Source organism: Nannospalax galili, unplaced genomic scaffold (genome assembly GCF_000622305.1).
Source record: "Nannospalax galili isolate Female #2095 unplaced genomic scaffold, S.galili_v1.0 scaffold784, whole genome shotgun sequence".
NCBI classification, from domain to species: domain Eukaryota; kingdom Metazoa; phylum Chordata; class Mammalia; order Rodentia; family Spalacidae; genus Nannospalax; species Nannospalax galili.
In genome coordinates this window covers 1,414,946-1,434,567 of record NW_008352133.1, presented here as the reverse complement: position 1 = coordinate 1,434,567, position 19,622 = coordinate 1,414,946, and the positions used below count along the sequence as shown (strand labels likewise).

General features: G+C 38.3%; 1 protein-coding gene across 2 annotated transcripts in view; it reads right to left on the bottom strand.

Annotated features, from left to right (window-relative positions):
- Positions 1-19,622, bottom strand: part of Hsd17b12 (hydroxysteroid 17-beta dehydrogenase 12) — a 162,082-nt gene that overhangs the window by 15,647 nt on the left and 126,813 nt on the right. For both annotated transcript variants that reach the window (XM_029554007.1, XM_008848933.2), the window contains one exon: positions 6,146-6,180. In XM_029554007.1, coding sequence (XP_029409867.1) covers positions 6,146-6,180 — 35 coding nt within the window. The remainder of the gene's footprint in view (positions 1-6,145; positions 6,181-19,622) is intronic.

Sequence of the window (19,622 nt, the reverse complement as noted above, 5' to 3'; positions counted from 1 at the left end):
TTATCTATTTTTACAGCTCTAGGGATGGAACCCAGGGCTTCATGCATGCCAGACAAAGTCAGTAGACCCACACCTCCAGCCACATCCTCTCCTTTAGCTACTGAAACCTGGTCCCAGGCACCTCCTGTCCACTCTTCAGTTGTCTTTCCTTCTAGACAGGCTTATCATTGTCCTTTGTTTGGATTTAAGTACCTAAGCCCTGTTTTTTCATTATGGGGGAAGGGGGCAACAAGGCCTATGTAGATCTTTTTAAAATGCAAAATAGCACAGGAATCATGATTAAATGGCTCTTATGTTATTTTAGAAATAAATCTTTAAAGAAATAATCCCCAAAGGTCACTGCTCCATCTGCTAGTCTCCAGGCTAGATGCCACTGCAAGCAAAGGGAAGTCAGTCCTGTTTCACGTGTGTCACCAGAAACTAATGAATTGTTTTTTTTTTTAAAGCAGAGGCCCTTATTAGTAATACATACTTTCTAAGCAATGAAATTCATTAAAATTTTGGTTTTAAAGATAATATTTTTTGGTGATAAAAATAATATTTCAAATTTTAAAATGTTAAATTTTAGGTGTAAGTGGCTAATAGATGAGTCACATCATTCTTACACTGGTTTTGCTTGCATCCCTCTCAAAAACAGAAAAGTGTCTTGCTTGTTAAACTTTAAGGCAAAAAAGTTTGTATCAGGACTTAGAATCCAGTCCTTTTAGATAAAAATTGGTGAATTAGCAGTGAATATCTAGTCATTTCATTTTCTATATCTGTGAGAAATTCCTTTGATGAAAATGGAACAAAACCCACATCTCTGAAATTATTGTTTTAAGGGTGTTGAAAATATTTCCAAGTTAGACTGTTGCATAGATCTGAATACACTGAACACTTTAGACAGATATGCAATTTATGGCATGTAAATTATGTCCATAAGTTTGTAAAATATAAGAAAAATACACTTCCATTAGAACATGTTGCCTTTATGCTGGGCCAGACTCTATCATGTGGAAGCACAGAGAGCTATGGTACCTTAGGCACCACAAGACGCTTTCTGAGAAGCAACTACTGATCCTGATCCTGACAATTTACCCCCCTCGTACACCCTGAGAATCCTTACAGCTGTGGGCTTTTACTGTACCCTTTAACCAGGAACTGTTTATCCTCAATTCATCAGTGCAAATACAGAAAAAAATCAGTTTAAAGTGGATGTAAATGATGCTGCCCCTAAAGCCAAGCCTGTCGCCCTGCTCTCAGCCAGACTCTGTTCTGTTATGCTCACCTAAGCTGGGGTGGTTGTGCGTGTGCCCTTGAACAGAAGTCAGTCTTTGTGTCATGACTCACAAATCAAATGTAAAGTCTTTAAAGGTTAAAGTTTAACATTATCGAATAGTCTATATCTTGAACTCATCAAACAGACTCTTTCAACTGAGGAAAAGTCATTTAAAGATAATAAAAGCTGTTTTTCCCATTTTACAAAATCATAATTTAATGTGTCACAATTACGCAGTCCTTCTCTTTTACTTGTTTACTTCTCTAGTCAGCTAAGATCTGTTTCTCAACTCCCCTATCTTGACTGAAGATTCCTAGTAGGTAGAGCTACTTGAGGGGCCAAAGTCAAAGTTTTGGGGTACTTTACACAAAACAAAGTATCTGTATTCTAAAATATATTTAAGCCCCTTCAAGTGCTATATAAAATGAGTAGATCTAAGTAAATAAATGCATAGTCAGCACTTCTAACTGTACCTAAATGGCAGTAGAGAAAGTGTGCCACCCACCAATCTGCCCCACCATCCAGAACATACATATCTGTCTATTAAAAATGTTCCCATGCACCCTGCCAACAGCATACAAATTTGTTTTCTCCAAGGATAAAAATGTTCAACTCTGTTTTGTCAGAATCACAAATAGCACATTGGTATAGTATAGCCTATCTTAATCCCTATAATCTGTACAGTAGCACTTTATGCAGAGATGGGGTGAACATTTGGGACTGGGTGGCACAAAGGACTCATCTTTACAATCAACCACTTTGTCTAGCTCTAATCCTCTGTCTAAGCAGAATTAGTGACGTCAAACCAGTTTCCATGGCACAGCCAGGCTCATGACAACTCTGTTATATCAAGCAGAAGGACAAAATGGGCTACACTTAATTGCGCACAGAGACAAACATAAAACCAAACTGGTTAATCTCTCATTTTCAGGAGGCTTGGAAACAATTCTAAGATTGGCAGCACATTAAGAATTTTGCTGGAGTTTGGTAATGAAGACTCCTGCTGCTCATCCTTGGAGCACATTTCCTAGTGTATCACGACAAACAGCTAATGAATGGATCCAGCAGCATTTTCTGTGATGCAGCATTTTTAACTGACCATGCTGCTTACTTGCTAACCACAACAGGATGGTGTCTCAGTGATACAAATTATTGAGGATCTATCAGAACTAAAATGCAGCAAAAACAAAGCAGAAAATACCAACTACTGGTAAGGAAGCACCTTTTCATCTCAACATGTTAAGGTTGCCAGCTCTATAAAATAGAGAACCTTGCATTTACACCTTACCTTTCTTATCACTATGTACTTCAGGAGAACTCCCTTAGACTTGGGGAGTTCCCCATGAGGCTCTCTTATTGTCACCTGGATTAAAAATAGTTGCCAAGTTTTTGTTCTATAAATGTCCCACATTTTATCACTCTTGTAGTGTCCCTGGCCTCACCTCTATACAAATACTACTGTCACAGAGGAAGTAAGAGTCTCCTTTGAAGTTAAGTCTGATTTCTGCTTTACTCAGGAAACCTCAGCACTGCCCCACCCTGCAGGTGAGGAGAGAGGGCTGCTGCTGTGAAGGACTGGAACGGGGTCAGAAACAGTGTAGACAGTTAACTGGAGTGTAGAGTGTGATGACAGATGAGGGAGAATGTGAAATAAAGACTCCACCACAATTCTACACATCTCCATCTCCATCAGAGAAGACAAAAGTGTGCGCTTACAGGGTCATTATACAGTTTTCTAAGCTTAACCATAAAACTGAAATTGGTGTAGACAGTTCTCTAATAGACTTTCAAGAACACAGAAAAAACATATCAAAATAGAGCTCTATGTCAGAAAAGAATCGTGGAACACAAGGTCAGGTATACAATTAGAACCAGCAACCCAAATATTCATATTATACAAATATTGCTTTGTTGGAGAAAGTTTGCAAACATTTAGCATATGAAAGAGAATTACCTGCCCTAAAACAGCACAACATGTCATAATTCCACCTTAAGCAGTACAATGCGAAAGGGGCTATTTTTAGCTTTTCCACAGTTGTTATGGCAACCACCTCCTGGCTCCAGCAGTACACAATGTTTATAATTCCAGGGAAGCAGAAAGAGCAAGTTTCCTTTATAATGTAATTATGTACTTTTTACTTGCATGGTAATAATACCTTAGTTTGATTACTGATACTTGTTTAGTGACAGTCGGTTGGCCCTAGGCTATAGTTCTAGAGGGTTTGGAAAATCTCATACATCAGAGATAGAATCAGTGAAAGGGAGGAGAAAAAAAAAAAAAAAAAACATTAACAAAGGATCTTTCTAAAGGACACTGCTGTTACTCAATGGGAATACTAATTCTTTGGAAATCACCATAGAAATGGGCCGTTTTGGGGTAGTGTAGAGAGCAGGCTATAATGAAGCCACTTACAAGGTGTAAGTAAGACCCCTCTCAGACAATCTGTTTACCTGGTGCTTTTCTTTCCTCTTGGGCAAACAACTAATGTCTCTAGCCTCCTTTGCAGTAAGTTGCAGCCTGTGACAGACTGAATTCTGGACAAGAGAAAGTGGGCAGAAGTAGTGTATACCTTCCCAGGGCTGGCTTACGAAACCTCCCCTAAAATCATCCTCATTCTCTTCCTTCACTTGCTAGCCGACCTTAAAGACTGATAGAGCCCATAAGTGGAAGAAGCCTTAGGTCCCTGAAGGACTAGGTACAGATGCAAGGGAAAAACAAGTTTTCACCATGATAAGCCACTGAGGTATGCATTAGTCTTGTTACTGCAGTTAGTGCACCTTGACTAATGTACCTAATAACTCCTAAAATTCAAGTGGACATAGATGTTTCTTCTAACAGAAAGTACTGATTCATAAATCCACGTGCATATCTCACTAGTCCTTAGCAAGCACCACAAATACCCCCATGGATTCAGCTTCCATGGCTTCTGACAGCTTTCCATCAGCTTATTTTCCAACTTCAGCTTAAAACTCAACTTGATTTCTTAAAAGGCAAGAATCAAACTCATCTTCTCAATTCTCCAAGATAAACTCTGCTCTATGAATGGATGAATTCTTTTCTTTATACTGCTGATTTATAGTCAATGTTCCGGCTGTAACTGTGGCAAGGGCTGCAGTCTAGAGAGCAGTGAGTTACTAGCTCCTTGCCTTTGTGTCATGTACTAACCTACATGTTTCATAATACTCCAACTCATTTAGCCTCCATTTTCCCACTGATCAAAAGAGGTTGGGGGTTACTGTGACTTAACACAAAGCACTGGATTTGTTGCTCTGTGAATCTAATACTTTATGCTCCATGAAATGACCTCACAGCCATTATGTCCTTTTACAGGGTTTCACTAAGACACTTACCATTTTAAATTATTTATTTATTTTTATTTTATGTGCATGAGTGTTTTGCCTGCATGTATGTAAGTGTACCATGTGTGTGCAGTGCCTGTGGAGGTCAGAAGAGGGCATCAGATCCTTGGAACCAGAGTCATGGACAGTTGTTACCGGCCATGTGGGTACTGGGAAGTGAACCTGGATCCTCTGCAAGATAAACCAGTGCTCTTAACTGTTGAACCACTGCTCCAGCTCCCCAAATTTCTTTTGTAATTCCTCTGTGGTTTATAATTTCTGTTGTTTTGTTTTTGCAGTGCTAGAGATGGAATCCAAGGCCTTACACTTGCTAGGCAAATGCTATAGCACTGAGTTTCCACCCCAAGTCCAAGGATTTCTTTTTAATGTCATTTGCAAATGTCAAAACTCAGATTATGATGGTGGCCCAAATTTTCTCCTTAGTGGATTCTACTCTGTCCTCCCCAAGTTTGCTCTTTCCTGGAGTCTGGTTTGCTTATTGCTATCTCCATGTTCTACCATGAGGAGCACTTCCCCCTGTCAGTCAATAGGCAGCTTGAAGACCTCAAAAAGAAACTTTACTAAAATAAAGCAATTAGAATACACAGACCAGTGCCTATAGAACAGAATTACAACAAACTTCACTGAGAGAGCTCCTTAATCAATCAATGTACATGATCAACAAATGGGCTTCTAGCCTCAGTTCCCTCATCCACAAGGAGAATGAGTTACCACATATGGAGGCCCTCAAGAAGCATGAACTGTAATCCTTGTCTGAAGTGGGCTGTTATGGTCTTTTAACAGAGGCAGGTCCTTGGTTTCTCCCTCTTCGTGCTGCAATGGAGCTGTCAACTTAGCAAATGATCAAACTGGTCTAAGATGCAATCTCAGCTCTTTTCAACAGGTTTTCTTGGAAGGCCTGGGCCATGTTTAGGTCTCCAAAGAAAAACAGTTTAATCACAATTTTACATTTAGTGCTGTCTCAAATATGGAAACACTACCACATAGTTCTCAATAAAAATGAAGGCATCCTAATTCCAAATATAACCTCGGTGGGGCCAGTGGACATTGCCTTTCCCTTCAAGAGTTGGCCTAGCATCTTCTGGTCCCTTCAGAGCAAGTCTAAGTCCTCACTCTCCCAACAGGGATGGAAGTACCAGATGATTGCATCTTGTTTCAGGACACTCTACTGACTGAGGCTCTGGGTGGCTGCAGCTTTAAGAAGGCATTCCCGGGAATATCCTAGGAACTCTATCCACCCCCTCAGAATAGCAGGCAATTGAGTTAGTGATGGTGACTCAGGCTGGCTTTTTAATCCTGATCTAAAGGAACCACCACAACCCTAGAGAGGGAAATAAAAAGAGTTGAGTGGAAAAGGCTTCCTCTACCAGTGACTCATGCTCTACCATGTGACTTGCCTGGTACTAAGACATGGCTAGGTTCATTAGTCACTATAATGAAATTCTCAAAGAAAGGATTCTCCCTATAAATAATAATGAGCTATGCTTCCACAGTGTGTGTTTATGTGTGTGTGAGCTCGTGACTCACCTTTCTACCATGCCAGGCAGCACCAATCGTGTCACCTGCAAATGAGAAAACAAAACACTCAATGATGGAGGAGGACACAGGCAACAACAGAGTGAAGGAACCCATCCCTGCCCAAGAGAAGAGTCACAGAAGCACTCAGCACTTGTCCAGACAGATGTTTGTGTTATGCACTTCGTATAATTTCACTGTGTTGAGAGTACATAAAAAGGAGGCATCATTGGGAATATTTTCAGCAAACTTGGCTAAAATTAGCCTTTTCTGAAAGGAAGGTTGGCATAGACAGCTTCAAATAATAAAGGCTTTATGGTAAAATGGACATCTCTCAAAGTTCTTTCTCAGAAAAGGATATATATTACTTGTAACAATATCCCACCTACCAAGATGTCTTAAACTTTCTAATCTCCAGAGCTGAAATAATCTTTTCTGATCAAAAAGGCTATTTGGGGGGTGGGGGGAATGCTATAATGGAGCATTTTGGCAAATATTAAGTGCGTTAGAAAATATTAAATGTGTAAGGTTGTCTGAAAAGTTGGCATTTTTAGTTTTTAAATACTTCTTGAGTCTTGGGTTAAATACACATAATGATGAGACAGGCCACTACTAAACACTGTCTTGAGATGTTATGAGCCAAGAAAAATGAGAAGTCCATGCTTACTCAAGATGATATCATAGATAAACAAGTCCTGACTTGGGTTCTATCAGTTCTTTAAGAAACAAATGAGGTTGTAAAGCTTGACACAAATCGAAATTTCTTTCATAAAGGCACAAATTTAAGTTTTATTTTATGTGGGTAAGTGTTTTGCCTGCATGTATGTATATGCACCATCTGTGTGCTCAGTGCCCACAGGGCCAGAAGAGGACATCAGAGTCCCTGGAGCTGCAGATACGTCATGAGCTGCCATGTGTTGGGAACTGAACCTGGGTCCTCTGCAAGAGCAGCAAGTGTTCTAAACTGCTGAGCCATCTCTCCAGCCTCTATCTTTATCTTGAATAACTATACATCAATTTAAATGACAATATTTTGATATAATAGGTTTTTTCATAGAAATACTCTGGAAAAGGCCATAAAGACTTTCTGTAGCAAACCGTGCTATGTGCATATATAAGTCAGGTCAACTCCAGAGCTCTCCCAGGTACTTACTAGTGAAAACATGAGCCCAAACAGTCCCATATCATGAACACCCCCCCCCCAAATGGGCTGAAATATCACCAACTTCAAAACAAAGGTGTATCTTTAATGCACAGGGGAATCATTTCAATAGAAATATATGATTTGAATAAATGTGCTCCAGATGAAAATGGAGAAACTGTAAGAGCAAGTTTGGACAAAAACATCCTGTATCTTTTAAAAAATATTTTATTACTTTTATTTTATGTGTATGAGTGTTATGCTTGTGTGTAGGTAAGTGCGCCTGTGTCCTGCAATGCCTGCGGAGGACAGAAGAGGCTGTGGGATCCCCTGGAACTGGAGTTACGGACAGTTATTAGCTGTCATGTGGGTGCTGGGATTCGAACCTGGGTCTTCTGCAAGAATCGTCAGTGTTCTTAACTGCTGAGCCACCTCTCCAGCCCCCCTTATCTTCCTCTTTACATACAAATCTATGTTTTCATGGAAGCATCTTCCTGGGATGCTGACACACTGTCAGCTGTCTACCCTTCAGTAATTATTCTTTCCTGATTAGACTGCACCTGAAGTTTCAGAACACATGACCTCTTCCCTACCCTTAGTCCTCTCATAAAATCTACTTTCTACTTCTTTTGCAACTGTGCATGGCCTATAACTACCTTCTATTCATAAGATACGAGGCACATACAGCTTTTTCCCCCCCATGCCCTTAAAAGGAAAACAGTCTTTTCTATTATCTTTTCCTCTTCTTGGTAGGTATGATGTCGTTCTGAAGGAAGGAGCTATATTAGCCACCTGGACCTCAAAGTGAATACCATGTGCTAACAGTGATGGGGTAATAGGACAAAAGGAGACAGGATTCCTGATGACAGTGGAGCTACTGCGAAGCACCACTAAGCACCTGACCCAATGAGCACTTTGATTACCTATCTAGCTTTTAATCTGAGAAACAGATGCATTTTTATTTTGTTCAAGTCCTGATGGTATTTCTGTTACAGAAGTTAATAAATACCGCAACATTGTTTTTGCTTGAAGTGCTGGGAGTAGAACTTAAGGCCTTTTGCCTAATCTAAAGTAAGTATCTCCGAGCTGGAGAGATGGCTCAGCAGTTAAGAGCACTGACTGCTCTTGCAGAGGACCCGGGATCGATTCCCAGCACCGACAAGACGGCTACGAACCATCATTAACTCCAGTTCCAGGGGAATCCGATGCCCTCTTCAGACCTCCGCAGCATTGCACAACATGGGTGCACTCACATACATGCAGGCAATACACTCATACACATAAAATAAAAATGCTAAATATTTTTAAAAAGTAGGTATCTTCCACCATCCTACATACCCAGCCCTTGATCTAAAATTCTAACTAATAAGACTGACCACTTATGTTGATAAAGACTGATCTTAACATTTTATGATAAAAAAAGAGCAGCTCCCAATGCAATAGGTAAATATTTCAGTTTTTAAACCACAGTCCTATCATTTCCATTCTATAGCTTTGCTCGGCCTAAATAAAAATGTGCCTACCAGGCTTCAATCCAGACCTAATGGAACCAAGTCAAAGAAATGCCTGACTACAGAGTTTATCTTTTCAACAGAGTAAACTTCTCTCCTCAGATTACTCATTTTCAAGTGTGCTTACATATTTCCCAAGATTTGCCTTTCCTGAGGCAACCATTCAGTTCATAACCACTGAATGTTAAAGGCAACTGTGGTATGTGCTCAGGACACAGCTGATTCCAGCCCCTCTTCCTACTATGGCATGACCTTGCGCTAAAGTTCTTCTCTCAAGAGTCCTCGTGTTAAGTGCAGACGGTGTCTCTATCACATCTCACTGTAGACTCAACTTCAGATGAGCATGCCACAGAGAAAGCTCCAAAGGGAGCTGGTGTCCCTTACCCTCAGGCCTGCAATGGCCTTTGAGGATGTAGCACCCCACTGAGTATCTGGCCCTACCACCTTTAAGCACAGTATGCCTCAGACAGTTTAGAGCCAAAACAGTGATACATTTTGAGGTCATTCAGTTCAATTCACTACACCAAAGTTTCTGGATACTTCTATCAATATTTTAAAATATTTCATTTTGGAACTTTTTTGATAGTGAATTTATTCTAAGATTAAGTTGTACTGATGACTGAAACTCTAAGTTAACAAAAAATATCACTGACCACTTAAAGCAGATGAATTTTATGGTGTGCAAATCATTCCTCCATAAAGTTTTAAAAGAGACCACTATAATGATTATGTGGATAAGAATTAAGGAACTGAAATCACTAAATACATCTGATGTTACTTTACCAAACTCAAGAGATAAAAGACCATTCAAAATGCCCTGTGCATATCAACTTAGAGCCTGGAGCAACATGATGCACTAAAGCGTCATCCTTCCATTCAGTTGAGACCATGCTATTCACAGCTGCCTGAGTGCATTGGATGACAAGAACTTAATACCCATTACAAGATACTCCTACAAGCAGACAGAGGGCACTGAGCTTAGAAGGAGCAGTTACATTCAGGAATCAGATGGAGCTTCACAGATTATGTTTTGATTAAGTTATAAAAGCATAAATAGTAGTTCACTGGGCAGAAAACAAACCAGAAGCAATAGAATGCAAAAAGGCAAAGAATTGTGAAAAATAGAACATGAGCTATTGAATTACTGAATTTTTTGTTAGATGGATTAATAAAACAAAAAGAAGTAAAAATGTGTGCATCTTGTTAGGTATGTCATGAAACTTGCATTTATATAAAATATCAGGGACAGCTACCCACACAAGTAAAACAGATGCACATACTATGGAATGTTTCACTGTCAAGGATAGATTGTACACAACCTTAACAGTATCTGAAAATATTTTCTATTTATCAGCACCACACTTAAGCCCAGCTGAACTAACTGGCTAGCTAAGAGTATTTGAAAATGTTTTTTATTTTGCACATTTAATCGGGGGATCATAACGTTAAGCTAATGTATCATCAAGAAATCTCCAAACATTTGGAGAGAAGTTATTATTCAATTCCTCATGGCCTGGAAATCACCAGCAACAGAAATGAGGAAAATGAAGAAGACTGAAAAACTGATAATAAAAAAGTGTTTATACCCATGTGGTGTGTGTGTGTGTGTGTGTGTGTGTGTGTGTGTGTGTGTGTGTGTTTGCATGCATGCATGCACATTTGCATTAAGGAGATGAGACTTGTTAACTGGAGCCCAGAAGGGGTAGCTAGTTAGTGCCCGGTTAGCTTTCCTACACAAAGGAAGAGGAGAAGGAAGATCTGTAGGCACCAATTAACTGAGAGAATTACCAGACAAGCTCAGTCAGAATTTAAGGTTGACATATTGGGAAAATTCCTTTATGCCATGCCATATATTAAAGTTCAGAATGGCAAAAACTATCCAGAAAATGGTCAGAGACAAAATGAAACCTGGCATGATACAGTAACACCCACAAAACTTCAAAGTGCACCCCAGTAACATGCTTCCTCCAGCAAGGCCATACTTCCTAAAGGTTCCATAACGTGCCCAAACAGCACCACCAAATGGGAACCAAGTGTTGATACATGAGCCTATGCAAGGCATTTCTCATTCAAATCACCACAAGCATAAAATGTTTTCTTTATATACGTAAATTCAAACAAGAGGTTTGAATAACATAACAGAAGAAAAAGTGCTTTGGGTGTCTGTCTGTTAGAGAGCCAACAATACCTGGTGACTGCTTGATAGCCAAATGACTCTCCAGCAAAGACACAAGAACTCCCAAGGTAAAAGTTAAATTCCTCCTTAGGGCTCATTAGCTAATCCTTGTAAATTAAGATTCCATTTCTCTTTGCCAAAAGGTGGAAGATTATTTTTATAAAAACCTGTCAAAAAGTACTAACACTGAAAACCCTGAGAGAAGTTAACTTGAAATTCTCATGCTTTATTAATTTGATTAAAGCTTTCACTTATACTGAAATTACCTTTACCGCAAATCAGATTGTTAAGATATAAATTCAATTTCAAGCCTTTTTTGTTCAAGTATGTGTATACATATCATTTTTTAATATTCAGCACATAAATATATATCACTGTGTTCACATTAAATTATTTTTAACATCACATTTTATATAGGATATTTTAATTATATTGTTAATAAGTCTCATTTACTTTTTATTTATTGGTTAATATCTTGAGATATGTGTATTTATACCCATACACCAAGCATTACTATGAAATTTCACTATGTATCTGAACTCCATTTCACAGCTCACAAGGTGTTTCTGTAGTTAATTCAATATGCTAAATTCAGGCTATTTGTAGGTGACGATTACACACCAGGAAATTTGTTGTTTCTCTTTACATATTTCTAAAATGTTACCATAACTGCTAAGGTCAATGTTTAAGAATATTAGACAAGTAGTAATAAATATGACTTCTACACTTACTTTCTTCAAACTTGAGATGATTTCCACAAGTGCACAGTAAGCAATTTTAATTCAATTTATCCCTAGGTAAGTAAAAGTTGTCACAATAGTACTTTGTAGTGAGTGTCATTGACATATACTACAAAAAGACACAGACATCGAAAGTCTATAAGTGGACAAGTTAATATATATCCTACCCACACTTAGACATAGCATTGCTTTCCAAGCAATCTGGCCTAAAGCACACAAATGCACAAAGAAAAATTAATGGCTTCATGGCAGCTAAATTTAGAATTCCTTGGGGGAAGCCACTACTCAGTTTTAAGAGTGAAAATATTTACTGGTATTTACTGGTATAGCTATGATGCCAGCTAGGAAATAAGTTCACATACCTTCTACAAAAACCACAATTAGTACTATTAAATCATTTTAGGTGAGATACACACCTCAAAAATAAACTGGCTGACCCAGAAAATCCATGAAAATGTTATATTAAAATGTAGCAATCTGTGGCTGGGATTGCACAATATTTACTTTCTTCTTAGTGCTCACATAGCTTTAAAATATTTTTGGCAACAATTTTGCATTGTTTTTATAATTGGCAAAGCCCCAACAACATCAGTTCTGGAAAAAAAAAGCTAATAATAATTTTTTCTCTTTCATTTCTACAACCGCATCAATAGGGAAGGAATTTGAGTATCTGTGAGTCAATTTGGGATTTCCATTCTTTGGTACGAAAATTGATAATATAAATTATTACTTTTTAAAAAATATTTTATTATTATTTTTATTTTATGTGTATGTGTGTATTGCCTGCATGTAGGTGAGTGCACCCGTGTCATGCAATGCCTGCGGAGGACAGAGGAGGGGAACTGGAGTTACAGATGCTGGGTTCTGGGATTCGAACCCGGGTCTTCTGCAAGAACAGTGTTCTTAACTGCTGAGCCATCTCTCCAGCCACATAAATTATTTTTATATCACATATTAAGTTCTGACAATTGTTCAAAGAAAGAGAAATGCTTCTATAATGCTCAAAAGCAAAAACTCAACAAAAAATAGATTAAAAATACAAGGAGTGGTTAATGGCAGTGCATGCCTTTAATCATAGCACTGAGGAAGGAAGCTGAGACAGAAGGTTCATGATTTGAAGCTAACCTGGGCTACATATCAAGTTCTAGTCCAGCTCAAGCTACATAACAGGATCCTGTCTCAAGAAAAAGATTAATCAAAATTAAATCACCTTATGCAATAAAATCTGTATCACCATAACATGTGATTAGGGAAAAAAAACATTTAACAACTCGCCCTAGAGTCCAGACTCAACCTCATGAATTTGGGCTATTTATAAACAAAATTAGACCATCTCAAATAGCCACTTTGTTCACCTCTGTCCTGACTCGAACTCAAAGAAACTTGCTTAAATCAAACAAGATCTGAATTTAAGCAACTAAAAAACAAACCCATACAATTAAGAAGGAAAGTTTCTTATATACAAAAACCTAAATGAAGCTTTCAACTGAAATAATAAACAATTTTTAAAAATCATAGTATAAAATTGTGAACAGGATTAACAATAATGGTCCACAATACCCCCTTTTTGAGAACCTAGATGAGAACTCCACTGGAAGTCATAGCACAATGACACAGCACACATTTCCTTTGGCAAATGGGATAATTTGAGCTCGGTGGAAGTGAGGAAGTAAGAACACAGCTTAATTAGAAATTCTTAGAATCTCACCTGTATGGCTAACAGAGTATTTACTGCACAGGGGGTGGAAAGCTTAATTAGATAAAGTTTCTAAAGCACTCTGAGATTTCTATCACCTGACTTTCCCTTTTATTAAGGTTTAAGATTTTGGGCAGTTAAGAGTTCTCTAAATCTGAAATTCTACCCCATGCCATAAAAACGAGCGTCTTCATTTCTAGTAAATTCTACTTTCATCAATATTAAGATAATATAACAAAAGAAAAACAAAATATTAACTCTCCAGAACAGCATCTTAATAATAACAAATCTAAAACCCTAATTTAGAAATTTTAATTTATAAAATCTAAAAAAAGATTATAAAGAAGAACGAACATAGTATAATATGGTGTTTTTTTTTCAAGTTCAGTGTACTTGAATATCAAAAACGCTTCCATTACCCAATTTTTTCCCTCCAAATAAAGTGATTTCTTAAAAGTGAGAGATGCTTTGGTAGGCTAAGGCTGAGCTCCTAGCAGACAGCCGGAGAGGGTGGGCTCTGATCTCCATCAATGTAGTGGCTGTGATCTCAGCAGATCACCAGAGTGCTGGGTTCTGGCCTCCCTCCAGTATAGGGGCTGAGAACACAGCAGACCACCTGAGTCCCCCAAAATCACTACCCCACCCTGGAATTTCCCAAATTTTCTCTGAGGTTAATTGGGGTCCAAACCTTAGAAGGAAGCCTAAGTGTATCTGACTGGAACCTGACTTGGGTTTCTGTAGGTGCTCCTGAATAGCTGATGTGAAGTCATCAGTTCCCTCCAAAATAAAACCTGAGAGAACCTGAAACCTGTACCAATCAGGTTTATATAACCAATAAGGAAAGGACCCAGGCACCCTGATAATACAAACAGAAGCATGCTTCAACTTAATTCTCACATCAGAATCACAAACAACAAAAGAAATTCACATGTCAAAGATTCTTTGAAAAGCTAAACAAGAGAGACAGACCCTTAGCCCAGTTAACCAAAAGAAAGAACAAATCCAAATCAGAGATGAAAGGGGAAACATCACAACAGACACCCAAAAGACCCAGACCATTATAAGGGAACACTTTAAAAACCTACATGTGGGGCTGGAGAGATGGCTCAGCAGTTAAGAACACTAGCTGTTCTTGCAGAAGACCCAGGTTTGAATCCCAGCACCCACATGGCAGCTAACAACTGTCCATAACTCCAGTCCTAGGGCATCTGACAGTCTCTTCTGACCTCCGTGGGCATTGCATGACACAGGGTCACTTACCTACATGCACTCAATACAAGCATACATATAAAAATATATGCTAGTAAATTTGAAAAGCTAAAAGAAGTGGGTGGATATCTAAAAACATGGGAACCAAAAGTTAAACCAAGAAGAGATCAACAGTTTAAACAGACTGATAATATATAAGGAAATCGAAACAGTAATACAAAGCCTCCCAACTAAAAAAATGCTGAGGCCCAGATGGATTTACAGCAGAATTCTACCAGACATTTAAAGAAGACCTCCAACCAATACTACTTAAATTATTCAAAATAACAGAAAGAGGGAGAATGCTCAAATTCCTTTTGTGAAGCCAGCATCACTCTAATACCCAAATAGGGTAAAGACACAATGAAAACAGAAAACTAGAGACCCATATCCTTAATGAACATAGATGCAAAAATGTTCAACAAAATACTTGCAAACCATATACAGACACATATTTAAAAAAAGATCATTCACCATGATCACGTAGGCTTTATTCCAGAGATGCAGGGGTGGTTCAATATACACAAGTCAATAAATGTCATTAATCACATAAATGGACTCAAAGGCAAAAACCATTGTCTTCTCAATAGATGCAGAAAAGGATTTTGACAAAATTCAGCATGCATTTATGATCAAAGTCCTAGAGGGAATCAAACTGGAGGGAACATACCTCAACATAATTAAAGCTAAATACAACAAACCCACAGACAACATCATTCTAAATGGAGAAAAACTGGAAGCATTCCCATTAAAATCAGGAACCAGACAAGGATGTTCACCATCTCCAATCCTTTTCAACATAGTCCTTAAAACTCCTGCTAGAGCAATAAGACAGGAGAAGGAAATTAAAGGAGTACGAATTGGAAAAGAAGAGGTCAAACTATCACTTTCTGCAGATGATACTTAAGGGAGCCCAAAAGTTCTACCAGAAAACTCCTAGAACTGATCAAAACTTTCAGTATAGTGGTAGGTTATAAAATCAATCTACAAAAATCAATAGCCATGATGTTGGCTACAATACTTTTCACTATAGTGGCATGTTAAAAATTTAATCTAGAGAAATCAGTATCCTTTCTATATACCAATAATAAGCAATTGCTGCAAAATAATTAAAATATCTTGGAATAAATCTGACCAAAGACACCAACGATCTCTACAATGAAAATTTTAAATAATTAAAGAAAGAGATTGAGAAAGACACCAAGAGATGGAAGGACCTCCCATGCTCATGGATTGGAAGAATTAATATTGTGAAAATGACCATCCTACCAAAAGCAATATATAGATTCAACGCAATCCCAATCAAAATTCCCATGACATACTTCACAGAATTAGAAAAAAACACCCTTAAATTCATACGGAAGCACAAAAGACCCCGGATGGCCAAAGCAACCCTGAGTACAAAGAGGTTTGCTCAGGGCATTACTACACCAGATCTCAAAGTATACTACACAGTATAGTCATAAAAACAGCATGGTACTGGCACAAAAATACACACATAGATCAATGGAATGTCACTGAAGACTCTAATCTGAGTACATGCAATTTCAGCCACCTGATATTTGACAAAGGTGCCAAGAATACACAATGGAAGAAAGACAGCATCTTCAACAAATGGTGCTGGCAAAACTTTATCTCTAAAAAACTAAAAATGAACCTACCATATGACCTGGTTATACCACTCCTTGGCATATACCCAAAGGACTCATCCTACTGTAGAGACACTTGTACAGCCATGTTTGTTGCTACTCTTTTCACAATAGCTAAGAGATGGAAGCAACCTAAGTGTCCCTCAGATGACAAGTGGTTAACAAAAATGTGGCATATTTACACAACGGAGTTCTATTCAGCAGTAAAGAAAGATGAAATAAGGAAATTTGCAGATGAATGGATGGATCTAGAAACTGTTATAGTAAGTGAAGTAACACAGACTCAGAAAAACAAACGACATATGTTCTCCCTCATATGTGGATCCTAGCACCAAATCTTTTTAAATTCCAGGTCCTTTTAATAAGATGATGCTGTACAGCAGTCTCTTCTGCATGGAATAAGTACCATCATCACAACTTCAGCTGTGCCTAATTGCTAAACATCATCAAAACTGGGCTTATTGACGGCTGTACTCATTCATTAAAGGAGGGCCAAGTACGGTCATTGAAACCTCACCAGATAATCCAGCCAACTCTTCTCAGCCAACTGTATGTAATTTGGCCCTAATTACAGATGGTCTCCTAGATTTTGGGACGGCTAAAGTATACAATCTGGGGAAGGCTAGGAAGAGAAGCATGACCCATACTGGGTAAAGGTTTTCCAGCATGCATACTCTCAGGTCATACATACACCTCAGCAACCCCTCAGTTATCTTGGTAAGTAAGCTCAGTAAATTCACTGGTTCCCTAGTAAAACTTTAATCAAACATTGGCTTGACACGAGAACATTAAAAGGAAATAAGCATTCCTTACTATTCCCAGGAAAAGAATTCTCATAATAGATGGAAAATTTATTTGTTAATGCTATTATGTCTCATAATTATTACAAATAAAAAAGAAAATGAGATTGTAAAAGATGTTAAAAGGATATGGGAATGGAGATTATTTTCCAAAATAGAAAAAATGAGAAAGCCTAAACAAGTGATGAAGGTCTGTGCAGGTTTGTTATGATATATAAAGGATGAGACAAAAATAATACACATATAATCTTAACATTTCTAAGGTCATAGTTTAGTCAACTAGTTTAAGAAACAAACTACATATGTAGTCAAGGTTCATCTGAGAATATCTGGTTTTTTACACAAGCTTTATTGACATAGCACATAGTAATTAAAAGTACCAGACCGGTGGAACTAACCTTATTGGATGTTTAACAATCATACTTTCAGGGCTATACTAATCTGGTCAGAGGGACTTAAAGGACAGTTTTTCCCCCTTGCCCTCCAAGGTTGATTAAGTTCCAGGGGACTATGGAACATTTCTCAAAATTGTCCTGTAACTGTGGTGAATTACCTGTCCTCTTGTTCAGGGAGGACATGGAGACCCCACGAGATGGACTTGAACCAGTGTCCAGTCTACAAAGAGGAGGGTCAACTCAGAGGAAAGATCTCATCCATGCTTCCAAGTGAAGTGGGACATGGTCATGCATGATCTTTGACTCATCTTCACAGAGATGGAACTGGTAAAAGAAAGGAGCCAGGGGCTCCTCCTAAGCCCACGTGACCCCTGAGGAACAGGTCCTCAAATGACTTTAAGTATAAAAATAAATTCATTTATTTGGGCCAACTGTATGGTCTTAAACACCCAAAAAGAAAGTATAACCAAAGAGTAAAGTCATCAGTATGTTTCTTTGAGTTCATGGGATTACACTTCTCATACAGTAGGCTTCAGTTCATATAAAAAAATTATTTAGACAATTATTTCTCATTGACGATTTTGTTCCTAATCAGAAAGTGCTGCTCAGATGTACGACTTCAAATATTGGCCTCCAATACTGTAGTGCTCACCTGTAGCTAAGGGAGACAACCCACTACTATTCTAAAATGATGGATAAATTTGTTTTCTCCCCCTATCTAGAAGTCTTTGAGAGGGAACTAACACTGATTCTAAGCACTCCAACAGCTATCAAAATACCTGAAAGAAAATCCTAAATTCATCAATCTTGAGTCCAGCCTTGGAAGACAAAAGAAAAATGAGGAGGAACACAATAGAGGGATGCTTTTGGAAGCTCTCATCAAGAAATCCCAACGGACACTGATATGAACATTTGAAATTTGCCCTGTTCTGACTTTTTTCTGGTTCTGTCTATAACTTGTAATGCTAACTACTTTTGTCTTTCCTTCTCCTTCACATCCCCTAGGCACCAGTCAAGGACTTTTTTCCAATCCCTACAGATAAGAGTTATGCAATTTAGGAGTCTTTTAGACAGACCCACTGAAGGCATACCCCAATTGCTTCACCCTGCATCCCTGTTCAGCATGGAAGAGGCCAGAGGAGTCTGCATCCCAATTCCCTACCAGCAAGTTGGGTAACCTCTTCAGAGGATGGTGTGATAAGAATAGGAGGTATGAATTGGTTAGACAGGGTAAAAAAGGCCCCAAAGAAAAGTAGCCAGTTTCTTGGGTAAAAGTCAAAATGTCCTTGGGCCTCTAAGCAATATACTCTGTTCTAAAGGCCAAAAATGTCAAAAGTATTTGGGAGCTCTTAGCTAATCCCTGAAAGATTGTAGGTTTACCTCTCCAGAGGGGTAATGTTAGAGTAGCAAACGGTACCATTTTTTTAAAAAAAAGAAAAAAAAAGGAAGAATGAAAGAAAGAAAGAAAGAAAGAAAGAAAGAAAGAAAGAAAGAAAGAAAGAAAGGAGTACACGAAGTTGTCAGAAAAAAGTGATTGGGAAATATGGGAGGTGTTGGAGGGGAGAGTGGGCGTGGATTTGATCAAAACACCTTATATGCATGTATGAAATTCTCAATAAGTTTTTTTTAAGAGTTAAAAAAAAAAGAAATTTCCATAAGAAAAAAAATGTGACAGATGTCAAGGCTGGAGAAAACAGATGAGCAGTTAAGAGCACCGGTTGCTCTTGCAGAGGACCAAAGTTCAGTTCCCAGCACCCACACTGACAGCTAACAACCTTCCATAAACACAGTTTGGGGAGATCTGATGCCCTCTTCTGGCCTCTGCGGGTACTGGATACATGTGAGGCATCATTTTTAAAAATTATTTATTTAATAACCACATACTGAGAAGAAGCATTTCATTTCAACAGCATTGACATATTCAATAAGAATTTCCAGAGCTAAGATACATTTCTTTCAAAATTGGCTGTAAATTTCTAGGTTTCCAGTTGAATTATGTGCTGGATAGCTTTAGTGTCAACTTGACACACCTGGGTTGAGGGAGCCTCAATTGGAATTGCTTTCATTGGACTGGCTTTTGCATGTCCATGGGGCATCTTGATTGTTGAGGGAGGTAGGAGGGGCCAGTCCACT